This window comes from Gymnodraco acuticeps, unplaced genomic scaffold, assembly GCF_902827175.1.
Source record: "Gymnodraco acuticeps unplaced genomic scaffold, fGymAcu1.1, whole genome shotgun sequence".
NCBI classification, from domain to species: domain Eukaryota; kingdom Metazoa; phylum Chordata; class Actinopteri; order Perciformes; family Bathydraconidae; genus Gymnodraco; species Gymnodraco acuticeps.
The window spans coordinates 5762858-5789152 of record NW_022990441.1 but is presented as its reverse complement, the minus strand read 5'-3'; the positions used below and the strand labels follow the sequence as shown (position 1 = coordinate 5789152).

Below are 26295 nucleotides of genomic sequence, written 5' to 3'. Positions count from 1 at the left end.
TGTAGTTCAACAACAAATGTACAGGAACCCCAAAAAGAAGACAAACCAAAACAGTGCTGCTCCTTTTATCACTCAGTCCCCAACATAATGAATCATGTGCACTGAACAGTAAATATACAAAAAACACACCAAACAGTAAATATACAAAAAACACACAGAACTACAACAAACTGCAATCACTGTTTATCAGTGTTGTGTGTGCTCGGTTTTGAGGCGATATTATGAACCACGTAAAGCGGAGGTGATAGGGGCTAGCAGAGCTAGACCTTTTTCTGGTGCAAGGGTATGAAAGGGGCTACGGCTGCTACTGCTTAGCTAAACTTTATGCGGGTTGGATCATTTAACTGTCGCGTGCTGCGCATGGGCAATAGCGCTGCTGATAGGAGCCGACGTGTAGTGGTGGACAACTTGCTACAAAAATGTGACATTTTATGCTTGCAAGAAACTTTTTTACCAAAGCAGGATTTGGGAAAGTTGAACTCTCTTATTAATGACCATGTTCGTGTGACCACCCAAATCAACAACAAATGACCGGATTGGCCCAAATGGACCAATCCGCGGAGCACCTCACACACCAGGATCCCTTGGCTAACTAACAGGGAGTCCCCATTGACTTGCATAGAGCTCCCTGAACGCTGGTAATAGACGAGTTGGGATCGCGGAGAAATGCTCTCCGCAGACCCATTCTCACAGCGTTATAAACCTTTTTCTTACTCAATATCAAGCCACACTTATTGTTTTTACTTCGGCTGTGAGTGTTTGTGTGTGCTCAGGATGAGTTTTGCTTGTTCTCGCTGTATCGCCGACCCGGAAATCTGTCCGCTCCTCGCAGCAGCTGCTTGCAGCAACAAGCTTGCAACGTCCGGGGGGGGGGCAGGAGCTCCAACAAGCTGTTTAGGACAGAGAGTGAATACACATACTATACAGAGATGCTGTAAGAAAAATCAATTAAAACATGTTCATACAATAATTAATACATTTGAAACCTTTATGTATATAACCAACATGTCAATACGTTTTTGTTTTTGTAGTGTATTGGTCTTTTGTAGAGATTTTTCATTTATTCTTTATATATTCTATTGTGTATTGCTTGGAGGGGGGGGGGGCACCAAATCATAATCTCGTCTAGGGCACCAAAATGTCTAGGGCCGGCTCTGCTACGGACCTATCTCTGGGAATAGTGAGAGGAAGGATAGCAGAGGGCGTGGCTCCCGTGGCACAAAAAGCTGGATGCTGTCAAATGTCATCAGGCTTGAAGTTGACTGGTGTATTGCTGTGCAGATCAAAATGAATAACAAGGAGTTTAGCATTCTCAATGTATATACACCGTATGACTCACACCATAATGAAGATGAATACCTGAACAAACTTGATTTTATAAATTCTTTTATTTGTGATAATCATTCCACCAGTGTTTGGGTGATATGAATGCTGACCTATCAGACAAAAGTTCCTTCTTTGCTAAGCATATGCTACAGTTCTGTGATGATAACAATCTTATTTTATCAAGCCAAATACCTTTGCCTACAGATAGCTATTCATATATAAGTGAGGCCTGGCACACAACTTCATGGTTTGACCATTGTATCAGCACTGCTAATGCCCATGACATTTTAAGATCAATTGAGATTGTGTATGAGGCATCCATGTCTGATCACATTCTTTTTGTAATGCCACTAGATTGTGATAGTCTCCCTGAGATGTCTCAGGAGGTTAAAAATGCCTGTAACACTAACGTGGATTGGTCCAAGCTCACAAATGAGGATAGGTTATTGTATTATGGGAGAACTGGGGGGTATACTACGAAGCAGGATTTTCGCTTAGCCGGATAAATTCAGGGAAAACTCCGGCTTTCCGGTCCTACGAAGCTGGTTCTCTTTTTAGCAGGCTAGATCTCCATGGTAACTTATGCTTAGCGGCTAACCTGGTCGGGACCAGGTTAGGTTGCAGGCTAAGAGCTCAACTCAGTGAAAGCACTGCCTGCTGACCAATCAGAGCTCAGTGTGCGGAGTTTAAAGCGATCAAGTCATATTACAGGAGAAAGGAAATACAGAAAAACTGCCGTTGCAGGAAAGACGGCCGGCAAAAATCACCGACTGTGTGAACGTGAACATTAATAGAATATCACCTCCCATCTTCAGAGCAATCTGACTATTATAACATTAGCGTTAAGAAAGCTTACTTAAATATCTGCCACAACATAAGTAACCGGATCAGAGTAACATTAAGTAGCCTACAGTCCGCGGCATATCACATCATAATGTAGGCTATCATATATTTCCTTATCTAAGTCAGCTGAGCCGTATCTGGCCGTGCAACACTCACAGTGTCACATAGGCTACTGTATGCAGAAGTATTATTGTAAGCAACACATTAAGTTGACGAAACACTCGAGACAAATGTAATTAAAGTCAGATCCAATCGTGTTTTAGACGGGGCAGTGATATCATAAACCTGTTAATGTATGCATTCAAACACTTTTTCTTTTACCAGCTGTATTCACCTCGCAGGTGAATACAGCTGGGGCTATGGCTATATGTATATATATATATATATGGCTATATGGCTTTTATCCTGGATAAAGTGTTTAAGTCATGGATGTTTAAAGTTTAACTTCTTCATATGTCTAATATTAAAGTTCACTTTTCATTCAGGAAGTATGACGCTGCGCTGTCAGTACGCTTCTCCATGTTTGTGATTGGTCGAATGCTCCAAATACCACCCCTTTCATGTGAACGCGCACCTAACTAGATAGGACACGGCTGGCTTGAGCGATCCACTTGATAACCCGCGTCGTAGCCTAGTACCGTTTAGCGAGAGCGCGTATGTTTTGGATTAGGCCAACCGGCTAACTCAAACATATCCAGGTTAGGTTGAACCAGCATCGTAGTACAGGCCCCTGATGTCCTATTGAGTGATGTATATCTACCCAAAGTAGCAACTTTGTGTGTTGATGTGGGTTGTAATGAAAGCTCTCACCTTGAATACCTCTGTAACATGTATGATTGTATTGTGGGAGCTGTATGTGAGGCCAGTAGACCGTGCTATACCTACTCTGGGAAGAGACACACAACGTCAAGCCAGGGTGGAATAAACATGTGGCTGATCAATATGCTGAAGCTAAGAATGCTTTTGGGGCCTGGGTCCGGGCAAGCAGGCCCAGAGAGGGGCCTGTCCTGGATCTCAAAAAGCTTACAAATGATAGATATAAATAATAAATATGCAGTTCGTTATGTCAACAAACATACACAAACATTGAGAGCTGATTCTATGGCTGAAAAGCTCCTTCATAATGATGTTACTGGCTTCTGGAAGGAGGTGAGAGCTCTGAACAGGGCCAGTACGTCGTTACCGTGTACCATAGAGGGAGTATCTGGAGCCGTGAAAAGTGACGTTGCGGCTTTCACACCAACGCTTTTCCCTTTCTAGCTCCGAGCGGGAGCTTTTCTGGTTCAGCTCCGGTTTCCCTTTTCTGCTCCCGCTCTGTTCACACCGCCCAGAGCTGCCGCTGCTGCGTCATGACGTCACCGTTTACGTGCCTGCTTCATAAAATCCAAACCGCGCGGAAATCCCTCACATCGACAACAACAACAATGGCCGATTGTATTGAAGCGCTGTTCGCTTTGGTTATCCTCTTACGAAACGAAATGGAAGGCATCGGACGACTTTACAAGGGACGACTTTACTTGGAACTTTACAAACATCACATGCGAAATGCAAGACTTCTTTGTGGTCTTCAGCATCTACTTCTCTGCCCCTGCCCCCGCCTCGAGTGGGAATCACAGCTAATGAGGTTTATCGAGCAATTGCATAGCTAGCTTATAACAAAGCAAGCGGCTCTGACCGAATCACTGCAGGGCACCTTAAACTGGACCTATCATGCTATATTTGAATAATATATTGTAGGGTCATACCTATATAAAACAAGTTCCCATCAGCAAAAACACGTGGGTTTGCTATCCTGGCTCCAAAATGGTGGAATGAGCTCCCCATTGACATCAGGATAGCAGATAGCTTACACACCTTCCGGCGCAGACTGAAAACTCATCTCTTTCGACTCCACTTCGAGCAATATAACTATTAACAAAGCACTTATATAGTGTAGCGACCCTGCATAGGATGTCCAGGGTGTCACTCAGGCATCCCCCGTCTCTCTGCCAATCATAGAGCTGCACAGTGATGCTGGTTGAGGTGCGGGCCTGTGGTTGGGGGGGAGGGCGGGGAGTTGTGACATAGACACTGCTATATATATATGTGTAGGGGTAGGAGTTAGGAGTGTGAGGTTGAACCCACAAGTGTACATGTACCTGTGATCATCTGTTGTCAAACAAGAGTTATTAATGCCTAATAACGAGAAACCTGTTTCCGACTCACCTTGTGAACGCTACATTGGTGTCAGAAGTGGGATTCAACCTCAAAATTGTAAACAACAATGGCGGCGCCCATCAACCAGCAGCAGCCGCCGCCGGGTCCGTGAAAACACCCAAATACTCGGGTAAGGCAGACTGGGAGGCTTTCCATGCCCAATTTGAAATACTTGCACATGCCGGGGGGTGGTCAATAGAGACTAAAGCACTACAGCTAGCTTTGTGCCTCACAGACGAGGCTCTTTCATGTCTGCTACTGCTTAGCCCTGTGGACCGACTCAGCTATGAAGCGTTAGCGGGGGCTTTGAAGAGGCGGTTTGGACAGTGTTTCCCGCCAGAGCTGCTCCGGAACGAGTTGAGTAACTGCTGTAGGGAGTGTGGAGAGACGCTGCGTGCGTTGGCTAACAACGTGGAGAGCCTGACGCGGCGGGCGTATGCACACATGCCACCCGGAGTGCAGAGTGAGCTGGCACGTGATCAATTCATCAGGGCTCTCCGCCCTGCGGACTTGAGGGTCGAGGTACAGCTGCAGCATCCACAGTCCTTGCAGGCGGCCTTGGAGATAGCTGTGGAGAGAGAGAACGTGTGGAGTGGAGCTGCTAGGAGCAGCGGAGTGCCGGCAGCACCGGCTGTGAGGAGCTGCAGGGAGGAGGAGAAGCCTGCATGGGTTACCGAGATGACGGAAATGATAAGGGCTGTTTCTCTGCAGCCAACACACAGACCAAGTACCAGGGTCTGCTGGGGGTGTGGTCAGCCAGGACATTTGGCCAGAGACTGCCCCAAGGCACCCCGGGCCCAGGGAAACGACGGGGGGCCCGCATAAAGGAGAATATGTGGAACCAAGCCCAAAGACTCCCCAACCAAACCACAGCTCTATTGCCACCGACTCAGACATCCGAGGAAGGAGCCCGACAGCACAGCCGGGGGAGCCAGACTCTACGCTCTCCTGAAGAAGATGACAGCACAGGCGTGGAGCCTGTCGTCGCGGTGGGCCGTGCTGGTGGGGACTCCTGCTATGTCCCTGTCGATGTGGAAGGGGTGCCCTGCGCTGCACTGGTGGACACAGGCTCTACAGTAACCCTGGTGAGAGCAGATGTGTTGCCCAGTGGGACTATGTTCGAGCCGACATCGGTGCGTCTACGCACAGTCACAGGAGAGTTGGCGGCTATGAAAGGAAGAGGCGTGCTGTCTGTGTCGGTGGGGGGAGTTGAAGTGCGGCACCCCGTGTGGATAGCGGATGTACAGGACCCGTGTATTCTGGGTTTGGACTTTTTGAAGGCGACGGGCTGCCTCCTGGATCTTCAAGCAGGCACAGTGAGTTTCCGGGTGGGGCCTGTGATTACTATGACCCGTATCCACAACCCTGCTGAGCCTGCGGGGAGACCCCCTACACCCACCGTGAGTACCCTAGAAATCGAGGAAAACCCTCTCTCCGTTCCGGTATCCCCGGTGACGCCCACTCAGGACAATTCCCCACCTGTCACCCCCGGACTGCGCCACCCGAGCACAGCCCCCCCCCAGTTACCCCAGACGGAGGTAGAAGAGGCTCAGTCTGCAGTATTGGAGGTGTGGAGGAAGAACTGTGGCGGCCTAAATCCCGAGCAGCAAGAGCAATTGGGGCAGCTTCTGCTAGAGTTCCAGGGCAGTTTTGCCATGAAGGAGGAGGAGGTGGGCCGAACGCATCTGGTGGAACACGAGATTGATACGGGGGACTCGCGTCCCATCAGGTGTCGCCCGCGCCGACTTCCCCTGGCTCGTCTCCCCTTACCCACAATTTAAAGTAAGTCACACAGACTCTCTCCTCTTTACTCTTCTGCAAGATGTCAGAACAAAGTAAAAAACAAACAATGGCATAAAATATTATTAACATGTCGGGTAGTAATAGATTTATTTATTTTCTTCTCAGTGTACCAGAATGCATAGTTTATGTTAGTATTTCTAAAAATCTCCTGGGGGAGAATCCCCCCAGACCCCCTGCTGGGGTTGGGTTTTCAGCATGTGTGCCTTTTTATATAGTTCAGCTTTGATTCCATCATCTCATATCCCTTATATCCCTTCACAGAACTAAAGCTAAAGACTAAAGCGTTAGTTCTGTGAAGGGATATATGCACTGTACTTCACTTTTCTTAACATTGTATGCTGAAAAGCGTATATATTACAGCACGATTTTTTGTTGAATAGATTTGAGTGCTTCAAAATGTTGGGTCGCGATGTATTGACCAAGTAAAAAGTGGGTCCCGAGGCCTGACCAGTTGAGAACCACTGGTCTAAGGCTCCATTGGAAGCCATTTGGAAAGGGCAGGCACTTTCAGAAGCACTTGGCAGGTGATTGGATCATCATCACCTTCTATCATGGGCTACTTCTGATTGATTAACAATGGCTGGTACATGTGGAGCACAGCACTTCTGATTGGTGTGGATGACTGAGACACAAGAAAAAAAGAAAAAAAAATAATAATACAAAAAAAAAAAAATTGTAAAAAAAAAAAAAAAGTTAAAAAAAATCGCAGGCTTTGCGATTTGATAATCGCATCATTTCAAATCGCGATTTCGATTTAAAATCGATTAATCGTTCAGCCCTAGCGAGGCACGAGCATCATGTTACCATGCTGTTACCATGTCACGCAACCTCTCATTCCCCTGATAGGTGGAGAGTTGCCCATATAGGTGGAGCTCCTTGTTTCTGACGTCAGAGATATTTCAAATCTGTATCAGTCTGTATCAGATCCGTTGCAGCCCCGTTTTTAGAGATTGGGGTATAGAGGAAAAGAGAGAGGGTTGTGTTTTCTGACACTTGGTGAGTTCCCTGACACACCGGGGACACATATTCATGTATAAAAGACGTACAAAAGTGCATTTTGCATGATAGGTCCCCTTTAAACTGGCAAACTCGAAGGTTGCAGTTCTTCTTACCATTTGTTTTACCGGCCTCATGACTCATGGTATGTTGCCGGACTCCATGTTGTCTGTTAGTTTGGTGCCTGTCATTAATAAGGACAAAGCAGGCAAGGTAGGGAGCTTGGATAATTATAGACCAATTGCTCTAGCCAGTGTGTTATCCAAAGTCCTGGAAATAATTTTGTTAGACAGATTATGTTCTTATTTATGTACCTCAGATAACCAGTTTGGCTTCACGGCTAAGCATGGTGAGCTATGCATCTATGCTTTGAAGGAAATGGTAGAAACATATAGAAGACAGAATTCCACTGGTTTTATTGATGCCAAGGCTTTTGACCGAGATAACCATCATAAACAGTTTTTAAAATTGAGACAAAGGGGTGTGCCTAACAGTATAATTAGGATCCTGGCTTATTGGTATGCCAAACAGAGCATGCGGATAAAATGGGGGAATGCAGTCTCGGCGCCATTTGGTGTTAGTAATCGAGTTCGCCAGGGGGGGCTCCTCTCACCATGCCTTTTTAATATCAATATGAATGATCTATCAGATGATTTAAGTGGCTGTAAAACCTTGGTTTTCCAATATTCTATCTGTCAGGACAGATGCTGTCTGTTTGCTGCAAAACTAAGTATCTGGGAAACATCATTACAGATTAAATGGCTGATGATGATGACATGTAGCGGCGTGTCTTATATACACAAGCTAACATGTTGGCTAGAAAATTCTCTTGGTGTTCAGATAAGGTTAAGGTGAACCTCTTTAGAGCTTATTGTACTCCTCTTTATACGGCCCCCTTGTGGGTCAAGTTTAAGAAGGCGAGCCTCCAGAAGCTCCAGGTTGCTTATAATGATTGTTTGCGTATACTGCTTAGAAAACCAAGGTGGTGCAGTGCAAGTGAAATGTTTTGTAATGCACGAGTCAACACGTTCCATGCACTCTTGAGAAATCTAATGTACAAATGTATCTGTCGATTGAATGTTTCTCATAACTCTGTCATTATGCTGCTTTCAAATCCGTCTCTCAGTACTGTACGATACCAGTCACCTCTGTGGAAACATTGGTATAACTGCATTTTCTTATTGATATTTGAGTGTTGTATGTCTTTTGGAAATAATAATAATAGCTTCGATTTCTATAGCGCCTTTCAGGGGACCCAAGGTCGCTTCACAAGTAATAGTGCAAAGACAAACATAACAAAACAAAAGACAGACAAACAGAACAACAGATCGATTTAGGGGCCGGAAGCCTTGGCAAACAGATGGGACTTGAGGGCCCTTTTGAAGGCTTCAAGTGTGGGGATGTTGTGTATCTCCGCAGGGAGAGCGTTCCAGAGGGTGGGGGCTGCCACACTGAAGGCTCTGTCCCCGTAGGTTCGCAGTTTGGTGCGGGGGGTGGTAAGCAGGCCAGAGTCTGAGGACCGCAGGTTCCGGGGTGGGGCATGTGGGTGAAGGATGTCCGATAGGTACTGGGGGGCAAGGGCATGGAGGGATTTGTAGGTAAGGAGGAGGATTTTGTAGGATATGCGGGACTTGACCGGCAACCAGTGTAGGTAGATGAGGGTGGGAGTGATGTGCTGCCACGGTTTTGTGTGCGTGAGTACCCTAGCAGCACAGTTTTGGACATACTGGAGCCTGTCCAGGGTTTTGTTGGGAACCCCGAACAGGACACCATTGCAGTAGTCCAAGCGGGTGGTGACAAATGCATGGACTAGGGTTTCGGCAACCGACTCCGAGAGTGACGGTCGGAGTCTGGCAAATGGACCTAGAGTCTCTTTAAATAAAAATAAAAGCTGAATATCCATAGATTTATTACACTGGCACATGGGACAGACACTTCTGTTTCGCAGTATATAGGTTTTGTGTGAGCTGACAAATGCACACTAACCTTTAAACATTCAACAATAATAAATAATAATCGAAAAACATATTAAACAATAGGTTTTCATCCATTTAGACCAGTGGCTCCCAACAAATGAAACAGGATCCTTTAAAGGGGCCACAAGACAAAATATCTCATCTTCACAGCTGAAGCTTTAATTAAACGTTCTTAATGGTTAAGTAAAAGCATTTCTTGGTTCATACCCATCCATACCTTGGAAAAAGATTTAGGCTACTATGATCAATCTTTATTCAACCAGATGAAAGCAGATAGGATAAAACCTCTGGTGATCTGGCCGTGAAGGCAACCAAGTTAAACGTCAACACATAAATACAAATAATCATTGCTACAGATGAAAGGCAGAGGACCCTGTGTTACATGTCAGACATTTGACTCACTGGGGTTGCCTGGTAATGTTGAAGGGAAGTTGAAATAACAGTTGAATATCTTGTCACTGCTCCTGGGTGGATTAGTGCACCACAGGAGAGTGAGGGGGAGAGGGGGTTTCTATGTTTGGTCGGAATCATTTTAAACATAAATGATCCCAAATTATTACAAGACATTTTAGAGGAACTTGTGAAAAACACAGGTTTGGGAAGCAGAAACATAATGTTTAATCCTGTAAATCTTCTTTTTGGAAAAAGATGATTATCTCTATTGAATATTTTACATGTAGTTTTAGTCTAGCAGTGGGGCTCTTTGGCATGTCATTTTGGTTCACCACTTTTGACCAATATATCTCAACAACATTTGGAAGTAATACCTCGATAATAATATTCCCATAAGTCTTAGCTTACTTTATTGAGTGCTGGTTATCGTCAGGTTTACCAAACATTTGACTCATTCTCTGTTTTTGCACTCGCTACAGACAGCATTCCTTCTTCTCATCTGACTGAGCCATCGGGATAAAGAGGCACTGAGAAATTTGCCTGCCGGCTACGCAGAATGTTACCAAAACATTTACAACAAAAAAAGCTATGCAGTTTTGGGTCAAGAAGTCTCAATCTGCTGAAGAGGAAAACTTCATTGTCCTTTCTGTGATCTCTCTCTGGCCTTCAGGGTTACAGATACAAACTAAATCGTGGCGCTGTTTAACACAACGTCACAAACATTTTGGGGAAAACAACAAATTACTTATTTTCACGTTTGCTAATGAGCAAATTACACTGGTAGATAAATACATGTAACCGCTCAGTCAAGATGAGTCATCAATTTGCGTTTTTCCAGGAAGAGTAGAAGAGGGATTTTTATATAAAAATATTCAGAAATGATTTTTCAACACAAACTACATTACAAGACATACATGAACAAATAAGGTACAGAATAAGAACTTTTATTTGTCATTTAATCGTTTCAAATCATGGTTTTCCCAAATGCCAAGTTCATGTCATGAGAGGCTATCCGTCATTTTGACTAGGAAACGTGGATATAAAATGATACAGAAGTACTTGAAAATTAAACAAATATGGACACCTTATATGTGCAGGATTTTAATCATTATCAAGCCTCTGTTATCATACAGCTGTGTTTATGATGTTAAAGCTTGCAAGTTCTCAACATGGGAATTGTTTCTATCCATAACATCCGTCTATAAACTCTGCATAAATACAGCCAGACTGACTCTTGGTCTTTGATCATCTTCTATAAAACAGATCATTATCAGAAGACACCAAAGCAAAAAGAGAAATGTCTAACAGTTTAACCTTAAGTTGAAGAATTGTTTATTACTATCTTCATGTTCCAGTGTCAGGGGCAGTTTGTTACAGAAAACACCTGACCAAACAAAAAAAACATTGTAACCAAAACTCCCTGAACTGAAATACACTGAAGCCTTGACTTTGATTAAATGTATTATGTCCACACATTTCATATAACTGTATAAGGTTAGTTGAAAGCAATAGTATTAAGTTGAACCTAATATTTTATTTAAACGTAACAGTATTGCTTTCACATAACTTAATGCAGTTACGTGAAATCTGTTGACATAATACATTTAATTAAAGCCAACGTTTCAGATTGTTCAGTGTGCAGCAGATGTAAGTGTTGTTTTGGTATTTATTAACAAAACATTTAAATACAAATCTACTTCTATGGCGACTGTACTTTTCAATCTTGTATTGAATAACCAATACTGTTTTATAGAAGTGACGTTTGGACTGTTCCCAGCAAAGCATTTCGTAGTGGTTTAAAGAGTCAGCAGCTGAGTTAAAAAATCTGATCACTTTTCTTCTCCTGCAGTTCAGACATTGAAACATTCAGTCATATAATTTAGTCATTACATGCATTTATTTGAGAGGAACACATTTGCCATACATATCTTTGTGATTACCAGCACATTTCAATTAAGTTAACAAATTATTATTAAAAATGTCTAAAAATTAAAGCATAACAAACAGTGGGGGCAGACTATCTGTTGGGTGGAGAGGAGCAGGAGGGTTGAGTGCTGCTCCTTTGAAGAAAACAAACAAACAAACACCTGCCTGTTTGTGCCTCAGGACAGGAGCTGGATTTGGGCGGAGACATCAGCTGATCAGATGTGATGTCTTTATTTCTGTCTCCTCTGAGGGAAGAACCACCAGCGCCCTCTCGTGGCCACAGCTTCACCCAGCAGAGTAAACAACAACAACACTTTGATATGAAATAAAGTTTGCTGCCTCCTTGTGTTCGCTTTCATTACTGCACCCCGACTGCTACCATATAGTCAACCATATTTACCTTTCCCTCCAATACAGATTACCCAACCCCCCCAAACACAAAACAAAAACTAAATATTTGCTCTAATTTGAATCTGAAATATACATCAACAAATATGGGGTTACTCTTTAAAAGCAAACCCCAAGATGGAAAATAAATGACAGAATGAGGATGGGGGGTGAAGAAGAACAGGGGGGGAAATAAATCAAGAGAAGGCTCGTATAGCTATACAATAAATAGAAAATAAGTGATTTCTCAAAGCAGCCCAAACAAAACGAAGACTGAATCTCAAGTGGTGAGTTTTGAAGGCAACATGAATGATGAGAGCGGAGAGATAACAGACAGTACCAGAGGAAGACTGGGGGGGAGGAAGAAGGGGGGGGGGAACCATATCAGATATTTCACTTTCCCACAAGTTCTGGGTTTTTCAGCTGGGAGCAAAATGGCCGACTTTCAGGAAGGGTTGTTTTGTTATATTAGTGTAGAGACAGTTGCAGCTCCTCCACATCTGAGGGGGACGCTGATTCCTGAGGGGCCAAAGTGAGCAAAGGGGGAGAAAACAGATGGGGGGAGGTCACTTTGGCAGAGTTTCTTATTTTTTTCCAGAAGGAGCAGAAATGGCCGGGGGAGTAGGGGGACACAGACATAAAACGCTGACATTTAAACAGACATATTAACACCCCCCCCTTAGATATAAAAGCCTCTGACAGCGACATACTTCCCCCTCTAAACACACGCAGGTCCGCTCAACAGGGTCCGTTATTTTTGTCTCGTGACTGTGCCATCAACCCCACTTTCCTCTCATCACCGATATATCTTTGTGTCTTATGAGGAAAAAAAAAAACTTTAATTGCTAGATATTTTACCGAGTACAGTGGAGATCTACACAAGAGGACAAGACGAGGGCTGTGAGGAAGGTCTGTTCTGTCTTTGGCTAGTGTTTTATCCCCCAGCTGTCTTTGCTCTCACGTACAGGCGGCTGCTTGGGTTTAAAGATTGCAGATTGACAAAATGTAGTGATGACAGTGTGATTTTATTCCTTTACCCCCCTCATCCTCATAGTGTGTATATGTATGTGTTTCAGTGGTTGATGTAGTGTGGACGTGAAAGGTTCCTTATTGGTCACAGCAAAGCTCCAAAGTAGATTTGAGTCCTCCTGTGTCTTTCCATGATTCGCTTGTGTAGTGCTTCGGCTGTAACACCAGTTCTTCTGGCCTTTGTGGAAAGGTCGTGTTGGTGGTAAAGTCAAAGGAATGACGAAAACATTGTAGGGCAATGCACGTCACGTGGTAGAGCCAGACAAACTATCCAAGTGCTTTTTGTCTTCACCGTCCCTGTGGGAGCACAAGAGAGAAGATACAGTATTTCTAATTATTCTAACACAACTCAATAATAGCAAACATTATAATCCATGATTGATACAAATCTACTTGAGGGTAAACTCTGATGCCCAATCTTTGCTCACTGTAGTGTCCATTTTTTTGCAGTACATTTTTGTCTTTTATGTTACTTTAGCTGCACCAATACATGCATATTTTCCTTAACAGATGACATCTACTCTATATACTTGACGTGTCTACACTGGTTCCAGCAGCACCTGCAGTCTGCTGTCAGTTTCTTTATTAAATGTGTTCAGCCACAGTACTGCAGTGCAATTAAAACAGTTTGGCAACTCTCACAGGCCAATAGAAAATCACTGTAGTAAAAGACATATTACAAAAATGCTGATCAGGATCCAAAGTAAGTGCAGGTGTAATGGTACTAAAAAATAACACATTGCAATCACAACTACGGCAAGTATGGGGGGTCAACCTTTAGAAAGTGTGTTCGTAGACACACAGTCTGGTAATTATAACTGACATCTTCCTGTTGGAGCTTTTTAAGTGATGTCGCTGTTTTGCCAGCATTACAGTTGAGTAAATGTTATAAAATAGACCCGTTATTCTTGTTTTTATGAAGATATCTTTTGGTCCCTAGGAAGAAAAAGGATATGTAACAACAACAAAAACATCTGCATCGTGGCCATTGTTATTTTAAAGGACGGCATAGGCAAATAATTGAGCAGTCTGGGCTTTCCTACTTTAATAGTCCACAGTTTGTATTTCTACTTCTTTAACAAAATGTATTTCCTGGTTAAGATGTCAGTGAGAAAACATCACATGAGTGATCATTGTGAAAGCACATTAATGGGATTTTCTTTAACGATAGAAAGACAGTTCCATATATAACAGAGAATGGGTGATTCGTATTGTTTTATCAACGTTTTTATTTAGACCAATATTCAGCATGAAGACACTGATGGAGATGAACTACTTTTGAAGATTAGCCTGTCTGTACAGATAAAAGTTTACCTCACGACCTCATGGTGCGTCTCTCCCCGTCTCCAAACTGGCTTCCAGCAGCAGCTCCTCCAGCTCCTGCCCGCAGCTGACACTCACTACACACGGGACACATAGGACAAATTCAACCAAAAACAACTCCAACCTCAAACTAATGCACATGTGACTCCTCCTCCCATAATAAGCAGGGATCGGCGGTTACAGAGACTCACCGTGCTCCATCACACAGCTGCCGGGCTTTGGGCTCTCAGCGTTGAGGAGATGGAGGGAGAACTCTGGCTTCAGGCCGTTGGGTAGAGCTGAAGCGATGATCTGTTCCTCCGGGGCCTCGGCGAAAACCTCGTCCTCGTCCGCAGAGCTCTCTTCCAGTGAGTCTTCGTCTTGGACTGCAGAGACGGACTCGGCTGCGGCAGGTTCGGTCCTCTGTGAGGCGTCTCCTGCTGCAGGGTTTAACTCCTGAGCTGCTCCCTGAGAGACTTCCTCAGTCTGGACAGAGAGGACAGGCTCTACTTCCTGTTCATCGCCCTCAGTTTCCTGCTCTGGATATGGTTCCTCTTGTGTTGGTTGGCTGTCCTCTATATCTGTTAAACTGGGTTTTTCATTTTCTGAAAGGTTGGCTGGTGCTTCCTGTTCTTCCTGTAGTGGAAGTGTCTCCTTCTCTTCTTCTGTTTGGTTCGGCGCCTGCTGCTCCTCTGAGACAGATTCTACCTCCTCCTGTATCTCTTCCTGCTGCTGCTCTGTTTGAACCGCAGGGATACTAGTCTCAGTTTGACTCGGTTCCTCTAACAGTTTACACTCTCCTTCTGTGCTCACCCCTGTCTCACCCTCTAAACGGCCTTCCTCTTCCTTCCCCTCCTCTCCTTCCTCTTTTCCTTCTTCACCAGTGGGCTCATGTGTGGAGTCTTTAATGCTCTCTGCCTCCTCCTCAGTGGGCTGAAGCGCTGCCTCCGGCACTGATGAGGAATCTGAAGGCAGAGCTGGTGCTTGTTGACTGGTGTCGGTCTCCTCTGGATCTAAAGCGCTGGCTGTCACCTCCTCTGAGGGCGGACTCGTAGACTCTGGCTCGATCTCAGTATCTAGCGCTACAGGACTCTCCTCTGCGAGCGTACAGTCTGTTGACGGAGCAGCTGGGGTCTCCTTCACCTCCTCCTGGGTCACTTGTGTTTGGGATAAAGGCGGGGTCTGCTGTGTTGAGGGTGTGTTCACGTCTACAGGCTTCTCTGAGGCCTCTTTCGGCTGGCGGGTGGCTGCAGGGGCTCTCGTCGGAGGTTGAAGAAGCTGAAGCTGCTGCTGCTGCTGCTGCTGCTCAGGGGGGCTCTCCACCCGAGTTACCATGAAGATCTTGTGCCCCCTCCCTGGACTAGAGACGGATATACAGCGCCCAGGAGAAGGAGGGGTCCCGGGGGGAACTGTTGCCTCTGTGACGGTGATGCCTGATATAACACTGGGCCCAGGGGCGGGTGAGGCAGGTGGGGGGGAGGATGTGGCTGAGGCACTGCGGGGGGGCTGGGTGGTCTGGGTTTGAGCAGAAGTGTGGCTAAAGCGAGTGGCGGAGTTTGATGTGGAAGAAGACTTCGTCACCACCTCCTCTCCGTCCTCATCATCAGTGTCCGAGTCCGAGTCCAGGATCATCTGAGGAATGCTCGTCTCGGTGCCCTCTCCTGATTGGCTGACTGTCTGTGCTTCATCTCTTGTTGCTTCAACTTTTCCCTCTCCCTCTTTCCCCTTTGCGTCCCCTATACCCTCTGCTGCCGGCTCCTCTTCTTCTCTGGTCCCATCCTCTGTAGCGATTTCAGCCATGGACGCCGACTGCCTCATCATCTGCTCGGTTTCCTCCTTCTCCTTGGCCAGGATGAAGTTCCTCTTGCAGCCGTTCTGGATCTCAGCCAGCAGGGCGCGCTGGGTCTCAATGAAGCTCTTTACCTGAGGGACAAAAAATAAAGAAATGTCAAAAAGAAATTGGGGCATAAACCACAATAAACAACTAAATCAAAGCAAATCCTGTGTCTTTCTAGCCCTTAGGCTGCTTTAGGTCTTTACTTAAAAACATAATGCTCTTCAAAAAGCCATAGCCAACTGCGCTACGGTTACCTACGGGTTGAGGAGACTTCCAATCTCTCTCCTCATTTCCTGTCCTCTCCACACAGCTATTTATTAAGATACATATTTAGTTAAGACATATTTGCACGCACACACACACACACACACACACACACACACACACACACACACACACACACACACACACACACACACACACACACACACACACACACACACACATCCCCTTGGGGAAAATAAAGTATATCTTATCTTTCCATCTTACTTCCTCTCCTCTATCCCCTTCCCTCTGCATTTCCCCATGCTCACAGTTTCTTTCTTGGGCTCCCGGTCCAGGTCCAGGCGCAGCAGAGAGGTGTTGACTTTGAGAGCGAGCGACAGGGCCATCAGTCCGCCCGTCTTTATCTCATTCTCTCGAAGGTCCAGGCGCAGCAGTCTGGGACTCTCAGCGATGAATTCAGCCACAGCCACAGCTCCTAGAGCACAAACAACAGAAGAAAGAGGAGTTAAAAAATAGCCTAACAGCAAAACCTCCACAAAAAGTGACAGACACTAGTCCCCACCTTCGCAGGACAGTTTGGTGGAGGCGAGGCCCAGCCTGAGCACAGAGCGGTTTCCAATCAGTCCGTCTTTCAGCTTGTGGACCCCTTCGTTACCCACGGAGTTATGGCCTAGGTTCAGGGTCTCCAGACTCTGCGTGCATGGCTGAGGGAGACAAACACACATCAGAGATATTGATGTGTTGTAATGGTGTTTTAAAAAATAAATAAAATGTAAAGCTATGGGAAAAGGCATTTAACTTTTAACATTTCTGTTTGTCAGTGTGTTTCATGGTTTTCAAGAAATGTGTGTACTATCATATGAACCATTTTCAAAAGACTTTCAAATATGTAATGTATTTTATAGGGATGTAACGATACCAAAAACTCACGGTACGATAATATCGCGATAAAAAGTCTACGGTACGATATTTATCGCGATATTGAAAAATAAAGAAAAAAATGTAAAAAAAAAAAAATTATTCTTTTTTCTTTATTAAATAATGAATCTGATTTGTACAGCATTTTAGTAGGATAGTAGTATTTTAAAGTGTCAACAATATAATAATCAGACCCTGCAATAGAATAAATCAAGTTTCACTTTAGTTTTTCAAGTAACTCAACTCTAACTCACTCACTCACCATCATCAAGGTTATCTTTTAGGGATATGATGAGCATGTCCACATTTCCAGGTAGAAGCTGGGATGTTTGGGCATTTACAATATCCCCTGCTGTGGAAAAAACTCTCTTGCTTGGTACTGATGTTGCTGGGACAGAGAGATATGCTTTAGCCATGGGTGACAGCAGTGGGTAAAACTGTGCATTGTCTCTCCACCACTTCAAAAACAATACAGTTTTTGCCAAGAAGGTGAGACTTATTGACAGGGCGAGATATAACTATACTGTTAGTACTTGTCAATGTCTCTAGGTATGTACATGTAGCCCTGTAAATACGATGTCCTTTTGTGTTATCTGTTGTTTTATGTTCATGTTGTAACCTACTTGCTGCCATGTTGGACAGGTCTCCCTTGAAAAAGAGATCGATGATCTCAATGGGACCATCTGGTTAAATAAAGGTTTTTTTTAAAAAACGGTAGATTTTGTCAGTATCACGACGGTATTGAGACATTTATTTACCGCGATATTCGATATATCGTTACATCCCTAGATTTTATAGTTCCGACAACTACAGTATGCATACGTTTAGTACTTTAAAAAACATACATATATGCAGGTTTTTTCAGTCTATTTGATTCCTAACAGTATATCGTTTTGAGAGTCTGTATTAAAGTGCATTTCCTTTCAGACTAGAATGTTCTACCTATTGAGCAGATAATAGAATAATTATCCTGTCTGTGTGTGAGAGCCCACACTGGTGGCTGGAGACCCAAACAAATTCCCTTATCTTTTTCAGTGTATAAGAAATGTCTGTTTCTCTGTTCATTGTCAGCGTAAAGGCTTTCTTATGATACTGTTACTGTTAAATATCCAACGTCACCATCTCACGCAATGTGGAGATAACTCGCACTGTGGTTATGATTCACAGTCATGGGATGTCCTTTATCAGAATGAATAACGGTTTTAAGTGCATTTCGGTTTGTCCTGCAACATCTCACAAGCATCAGCCTTAGACAAATTACTTGGGAAGAAATCTCCAGTATATACACAATCATGATGTGTTACGGGAACACTTTTATGCGTCATCATTCTCCATACATAACATCTAAGAGGTTGAAAGCATTCATTTGGCTGTTTTTGTTTGGTAAAATCATTTCAGCTCTAGTGATTTCTCTAAACATGCAGAATTATAGGCATTCAATAATCGCTTACAAACTTGCGAGTTGGTTCTAATAATACGACACAACCGTATTAAAATGGCCGACTTAATGTAGACGCTGTCCTACCAAAACAATGACTGTGATGATAATTGTAATTGATTATCTATGTCAGACTGCTGTGAATTAAAAACAAGATGATGAAGAGAAATGGAACACGCTCCCAACTGTTCACTTGAGTGTCACACGTAGTACTGAGGAGGCCACGCAGAAATGTCCAGGAGAAGCAGACATCACAACCCTTATCTACACTGCAGAGGCATCCCTCACCTCACACGTTTACACAGGTTAATCAGGTAATGGTTTCTCTAGTGAAATGCATACATCAGGCATGAAAACGGGTCAGGGGTGAAAAAGGTGAGAAGGATATTATCCCTCTAGGGGGGTCCGGGGGCATGCTCCCCCGGAAGAACATTTTGAATATTCCATATTTTAAAGCATCAATCTGATGCATTTTGAGATGCATTTTTTTGCCAACCTGGGGAGAGCTGGAGAAACTTAACTTCAGCCATGAGTCGAAAACATTATGGCCTCCTTACTAAGTATTATCAGGGATGCAAACTCATCAGGTATGGAAAAGGTGACAAGGACCCGAGCCCCCCGACCCCACGGAATATCGGCTTTAAAATGAGGAATAACAGAGGATTTTAGCAGTCAAAACAACTAAAGCAGCAGTGTTAATAATAACAGAAACGCTAAAGTGTCACATCTAATAGAAATATATAAAAGCATTTATTTTAATTGTGTAGCAGTCAGTTTATAATTTTGGCAGCACTGTTGAGCATTTTGAAAATCTATTGTCATGCCTCTGTGCAAGGCTTAGTCTTTCTATCTTTATGGCATCTGGTGTAAAGTAACTAAATTCATAAACTCAAGTACTATACTTGGGTACAATTTTGAGATACTTGTACTTTATTTAAGTGTTTCAATGTTTTGCTACTTTGTTCTTCTTCTCCTCTACAGTTCAGAGGTAAATGGTGTACTTTGACTCCACTACATGTATTAATACCTTTAGTTACTTTACAGATGTGGATGAATGATGTGAAATCTAATCAAGTGTTGAATCAGACTTTAGTTCCACCTGGAGTAAATCCACAAGCTACCCTGCAGTATACAAAGTCATTCAAACTAGCTGCACCTTTACCAGCTTTGAGAACACTTTCATGATCAATCATTATAAAACACATCATATATATTATTCTGAAATGGACCAATCTGCACAACGACTACTTTTACTGTCGCTACTTTCACTATATTTTGATGAGAATACTTTTCTACTTTTACTTGAGGAACATTTTGAATGCAGTACTTTTACTAACAGAGTATTCCTACACTCTGGTACTTCTACTTTTACTCAAGTACAAGACCTGAGTACTTCTACTTTTACTCAAGTACAAGATCTGAGTATTTCTGCTTTGAATCAAGTACAAGATCTGAGTACTTCTACTTTTAATCAAGTACAAGATCTGAGTACTTCTACTTTTACTCAAGTACAATATCTGAGTATTTCGGCTTTTAATTAAGTACAAGATCTGAGTACTTCTACTTTTACTCTAGTACAAGATCTGAGTGCTTCTACTTTTACTCAAGTACAAGATCTATACTTATACCACCTCCGTTTATAGCCTATGAAAAAAAAACTATTAGAAAACGAAGGCTAAAGCTAACGTTAGCAGATAGTGACAATGTATGCTAGCTAGCTAGCTCAACGGTAATATTGCGACAGAAAAACTTTTCAGTGCACATCACGCTCTGAGCTCCGACAGGGAGCTCTGCTCTGAACACCTGAACGGCCCGTTCTAACAGCTGTTCAGCAGCGGTCCAGTCTGTACCACAGTGACTCCGGACCGCACAGTTAATATTAACGAACGCACCCGTAGGTAATGTAGCTGCTGAAGCTAGACCATCATCGCGGAGCAGCAGAGCCGACAGGCAGGAAGACTCGAGCACACAGCTCGCGCTGCATTATAATATATAAAAAAAGAACACCATGCGTGTCATGATGGCACATAACAGCTCGCGGCCGCAGATTACTCCGGGTCCCAGACCCCCCCATACCCCAAACATATTTTTATTGCAGATCTACATGAATCACACAAACGACCTATTTTGGATTCAAAACGGCGAATTTCACCGAAAGGTGAGTGATTTTCATGCCTGATACATGAGTCATTCATCTAAGAATCAAAGACGTTCAGACACTAAGGAGGTTTAAAAGAAACATGATCAAATAATGTGTTCAAATCAGATTATCCCTTTGTTTGACATTGACATTAATGTGGAGCAGCTTCACTCTCTGTTGACAGTGAAACTGTGTATGTGTGTACAGGGCTTTTATTGTGAAAGGTAAGAGCAGTTAATGGTTACTGTGATGTTCTTTACAATGTGGGATCAACTAACGAGTTAGCCGTCTTGGTTCAGACTACAGATCATTATGTTATTTTATTGCCTTCCTAAGCAAAGACTTAACTCGAGTGCTATCTTCCTTTCCCAGAAGTCAAGAGTGGGCTTAAAGTGCGGCTAATAGGGAACAAATATAAATGCTTATGATGTCATTATTCTACAGCAATTTCAGTGTGCAAACAACATTTATTTTATAATGCTACAGGAAGGAAAAAAACTGCATTTATTTCCACTTTTTTAGGTTTTAAGAGGTAAAAACTCACATTTGATTAATCTTAAAACATCTGATAAGTGTGTGTGTGAGTGGATGTATTGTCCCACAGTGTGTTTGTGTGTGTGTGTGTGTGTGTGTGTGTGTGTGTGTGTGTGTGTGTGTGTGTGTGTGTGTGTGTGTGTGTGTGTGTGTGTGTGTGTGTACCAGTGCAGCAGCGAGGTAGCCCATGCCATTGTGTGTGAGCTGGTTGTTCCATAGCACCAAAGTGACGAGGCCTTTCCTCTGCTCTTTTAGCCCTTCACACACGTAGGCCAGACCTGCGGTGACAAACAGAGGCAGACACATTTAGTACATCTGTGTTTAAAATATCAAAATATCATGAGAATTATAAAAAATGTGAAGTGTTCTGGTCCACTAGCAGCAGCTTGAGTGCACTTTTGCATTGCTTTGTTAACTGTATAAGATTAAAAGTTTTAATTTACAGAAGAAAAATATTATAGTTATTTTAAACAATTTTGATGCACTCAGCTATTCTGTAACAAAACAACAACAACATCACATCCTATGTATTTGCATGCAGAAGTGCTGAGTCTGAGAAGAAGAGGGAAATTACTGTATTTATTGGTGGAAAAGTTTAAGAGAAAGCAAATAAAAGGGCTAAATGTAATACTTTGCTGTTTTGCTGGGAGGCAAAAAAGTAAGTTAATCATATTGCGTCTTTGGGTTCAAGAAAAGCACTTTAGAAATAAAATATATTATTATTATTATATTGTGAATTTCAATGAAACCAAATTATTATAACAAAGTTAGACTGGTGATGTGTTTAACGCAGTGAACAGATGATCAAAATCCTTATTGCTTTGTGCTGCAGCTATAGAATACACAGAGGCACATTTTAAACATCTGAGATCAAGGCCCACTGGTTTCTATTCCCCTGCATGCCACAATACTGTGTATAAAAACATGCTCATATGTAGAGTAATGAGTATTTTATGTATCTGTACAATACTTGCATGGGTTTTATTATGTTCTGTTTGTTATATTATTTTTGCATTTATGTGGGTCAATATACTATCATTTTATCTCAGTTTGTGAACAAGGCAATTAATAAACACGTCTTTTTAACCAAATAACGCAAACTAAAAACAGAAACTGCTACAGTGCATTGTACCAGAGTCCAGGATGTGGTTGTTGCGCAGGTCCAGGATCTGAATGTTGTAGTTGAACTTGAGCAGGTTGCCGAGTTGAGCCGAGTCCTGCAGGCCGTTGAGCTTGTTGTCTGCCAGGTACAACTCCCGCAGGTTCATGTTCATCTTCAGAGCCGTGGCTGTCCGGAAGAATACATTATAAAAGGTAAGGTGCAGGAAGAAGAAATACAAAATGTCAGGAACAGAGGAACACATTCAGAAATGGGGATTATCAAACACTGGGTTGAAAGAGAAAGCACTCTGGGAATCTTACACAGTAACATGAGCGGTCTGCCCGACAGACCGGCGTTCTCCAGGTGGAGCACTGCCAGGCTGCCGCTGATTCTGAGCGCTCGTGCCACAAAGGGAGCCGAGTGGTCCAGCAGAGGAGTGTTGCGTGCATCCAGGTACTGCAGGGAGCTCGTCTGAGGGGGAAACACCAGCAGATATTCATTTACCATGCAGGATTAAAGTTGCCAAACTCTTCTTCCAACCTACAAAGCACTAAATGGAAAGGCACCATCATACATAAAAATATCTTTTAATCCCCTATTGTCCCTCTAGGCCATTACGCTCCAAGAGTGCAGGTATTTTAGTAACTCCCAGAGTCCGGAAACCAGATCAGGAATCAGAGCTTTCAGTTACCAAGCTCCCTGGCTCTGGAACCAACATCCTGTTTTTATTAGGGAGGCAGACAGTGTGCAACATTTTAAGAGCTTGTCGAAGACTTTCCTTTTTAATAAAGCCTTTATACTTGGAGCTGGTTTTAGATCTCCCTATGTTTGTCATCCTGACTCCATTTTATTAGTATATTATTTAATTGTTTTTACTGTCTTTTTGTTGTATTTGATCTCGTTATATATTTATGTGGTTCTTAGGTTCAATAAAACATGTATACAGACAGAGAGTACATTCAACAAGTGAAATAGAGATTGATATGAGCGTGTTTTGAGGATTTTAAGCAATCAAGTATGACATTAGGTGACCTATAACATCTGGCTAAAACACAGACATATCCTTTGTCCTTTATTCCTAATCCTGTATAACCTCTTGTTAGCCGTGATAACAGCGTTAACCACTGAACAGTTAGGAGTCAATCAGATTCCATAAGTTAAACATTATCAAATGAACACTGTTGCCTCGATGAAATAAGTTCAATGTTGGTTTCCATGTGTTACATCCTCTGCCTCTCCGCAAGGAAACAAAGACACTCTTGTCAAAGTATAAGTGCGTTAAGATCTATTGGGCTTTACTGAAATGAGCTACTGTGGCTTTTTATTGACCGGCAATCCATACGCTGGTGTCTGCTCTTCATTAATCATGAGGCTGGTAAGAGTGTAAAGGAGTGCCGTTTATAAACCCTGATCAGATGAGAAATGAGCTTCTCACACAGTCATGGTTGTGATTAAAATACCACTGAGGTTTGGTTATGTATCATTAGTTCCTGTGATTATTAATTGGCTGTTTTCCCTTCAGGAAGTTAAGTAATGAACTACATCTTAGATAAACAAATAAATAGGCCACAATATATATAAATAATAAAGACTGACAAGTAATTTGTGGTTTGGCAAACAGATTAATGTTGTTCACTGCCGTGCACAACACAAAACAGCTCCACAAGCTAGCTCCCTAATATACTTTACATTATCTTTTTATTGATTTAACATTTGGTTTAGTATTGTTCTTTACAAGTATCATCTAACGCTTCTTCTTACACCTGGAAATCACAGTATTTGTTTGACTTCACCCTCTCTATTTGTCTGAAACAAAACAACAAGTTTCTTCACATGGTTCGTTTCACAAAATCTAACCAGCAGCTGTTGGTATCGATGTGTCTTCCCACACATTTTGCTCGAGAGGTTGAATGAATGTGTTTGCATGGAAAACCATTTGAATATCGACATCAGTGATGATTGATGTTGAGGAGCATCATGATAGACGTGAGGAGCAAGCGAGGAAAGCTTGAAACCCTTATGTCTGAGTGACAGAAAACAGCCCAGCAGGAATTTAGCCAGAGATAAAAATCTATGATTAGATCGATCTACTCTCCTGGGCACAGAGCTACTAACTGAAGTAGAGACTTAACGTCAGAGGTAGTTGGGACAATACACCTTCTTTTCGGCAAAACAAAATGACATAGGATAAAGTATTTGGCCTTGCCACTGAAGAAGACAAACACTCAGACCGGTGTACTTTTTCTTTTACCTAGAATTGTCCGCTATAACTCTCCCCTTTGAGGAAAGAAAATCACTTTCATAATCCTGTTTACTCTAATTTAGCACAAAAGGGGCTTGAAATGGTTGCATGCCACTTTCTAAGAATACATTAATAAACGCATGATACTGACCCTCGTGGTCAGTTATGAAGCGAGCTGCAACTGTTGAAACTGATATCATTCGTTGTAGGAATCCAAAATTACACCAAATAGCTACAACAATGTGCAGAACAGTAGTTTTCTTATTCTGTACATATTACACCAAATTGTAGTATTCATAACGTTTATGTGTTTGGTTTTGTATTTAAGAACGAATTTTGTGTTTTTTCCATCTTAAAAAAAAATCCTGGGACCATTTTGGGGTAAAAGTGTCCTCACGTTAACACAGATTTTTGTTTTTGGATTGGAGTACTTTGTTGATCCATAAATAAATCATATCCTTTCCCATCATGTCCCTTTTCTCTGCAGACGATGTTTTCCACTGTAGAGAAGGATGGTCTCTCACCTTTCTCATCATGTGAGCTGCGGCCTGCCATCCCCGGGTGCCGATGTGCTTGTTGGAGGAGATGTTGAGATGTGTGGCGGACTCGTAGTACTCGATCATGTCAAACAGAGCTGACGCACCCTGAGGAGCACAGATGGAAAATAAGAGGAACATATTATTTACATTTCAGATTGAAATCATACAGTTTTAAACAAAGTCGCTGTGTCAAAGTCCTTAAAGGGATGTTAGGTGATATAATGTGGAGCAGCTGTAGTTGCCACGGTAACAGTCCCTGGGAGTAGGTGAGGTACGGTCTATAGTTGCAGATAAAAAGTGAGTGGACCTTTGAAAAAACTGCTACCGTCTTCTAGATATCATTCGGAATGAAAGTTAGAGTAGGGCTGTGACTGACTTACTTTCACTATTGATTAATCAGCAGAATTTTTCCTCGATTCATTTTTTTGTATTAAAAGTAATTGAACATTCGGCAAAGATTTCCCAAAAAGCTTAAAATCCTTACATTTTGAGAACCAGCAAATATTTGCCTAAACATAACAAGTTAACTATAACAACAGTTGCCCATGTGTTTAATCTTGTATTTGTTGTATTTAACCAATCCATTGTTTAAAGCTATGTTCACAAGATAAATGCAAAGATCGGCATTTATGACACGCCTTGAAATTGTGCAACAACTTGGTGCATGTCGTCTTGTTTGGCAAAGGAGCAGATTAAGGATTTAAGTCGATTGTCAGGTGATGCATTCAAAGGCCTCATGTGATCACAGTGGTTTAATCTCGTTATAGTTGTGGTAGTGGGGATGCATCTCTCTCATCTATCACAGATTCACAGACTACGTGAAGGTGTTGACATTGGAACTACCTTTTGTTTTTTTCTCAACAAGTTATTATGTTTTAACAGTAAAATTAGCTATTGGGTCTTGAGCAGTCATGAGAGGATTATTTGTCCATTGCGTCTTCACACAGCCACAGCTAAAACCTCAACACATCAAAAACCAAAAGCCAGTGGTGAGTTCTCTCCTGTGCAGCCAATGGCAAAATGTAACAAGCAGATTAAGAAGGGAGTATGAGTGTATCCTCCACTGAAGCTGATGAGAAGTAACACAATCAGACCGGCTGCAGCATTGCGTCTCATAACCTTTCCCTTTTGTGTGTGTACACT

General features: G+C 42.8%; 2 protein-coding genes across 2 annotated transcripts in view; one reads left to right on the top strand and one right to left on the bottom strand.

Annotated features, from left to right (window-relative positions):
- Positions 1–4313: 4313 nt before the first annotated feature.
- Positions 4314–25531, top strand: LOC117552165. The gene is made up of 2 exons (XM_034225441.1): positions 4314–6147; positions 25101–25531. The coding sequence occupies exon 1, from the start codon at positions 5031–5033 to the stop codon at positions 6144–6146; it is 1116 nt and encodes a 371-aa protein (XP_034081332.1). The 5' UTR covers positions 4314–5030; the 3' UTR covers position 6147; positions 25101–25531.
- Positions 10462–26295, bottom strand: part of ppp1r37 (protein phosphatase 1, regulatory subunit 37) — a 42586-nt gene continuing 26752 nt past the window's right edge. The window contains exons 5-13 of the mRNA XM_034225440.1: positions 25138–25257; positions 22692–22842; positions 22402–22557; positions 21435–21547; positions 16802–16943; positions 16548–16714; positions 14390–16100; positions 14190–14275; positions 10462–13172 (exon numbers count right to left, since the gene is read on the bottom strand). Coding sequence (XP_034081331.1) covers positions 14199–14275; positions 14390–16100; positions 16548–16714; positions 16802–16943; positions 21435–21547; positions 22402–22557; positions 22692–22842; positions 25138–25257 — 2637 coding nt within the window. The 3' untranslated portion in view covers positions 10462–13172; positions 14190–14198. The remainder of the gene's footprint in view (positions 13173–14189; positions 14276–14389; positions 16101–16547; positions 16715–16801; positions 16944–21434; positions 21548–22401; positions 22558–22691; positions 22843–25137; positions 25258–26295) is intronic.

Excerpts from the sequence above, each read along its gene's own strand:
- LOC117552165 (XM_034225441.1), top strand. The coding sequence starts at position 5,031 with ATGGGTTACCGAGATGACGGAAATGATAAGGGCTGTTTCTCTGCAGCC.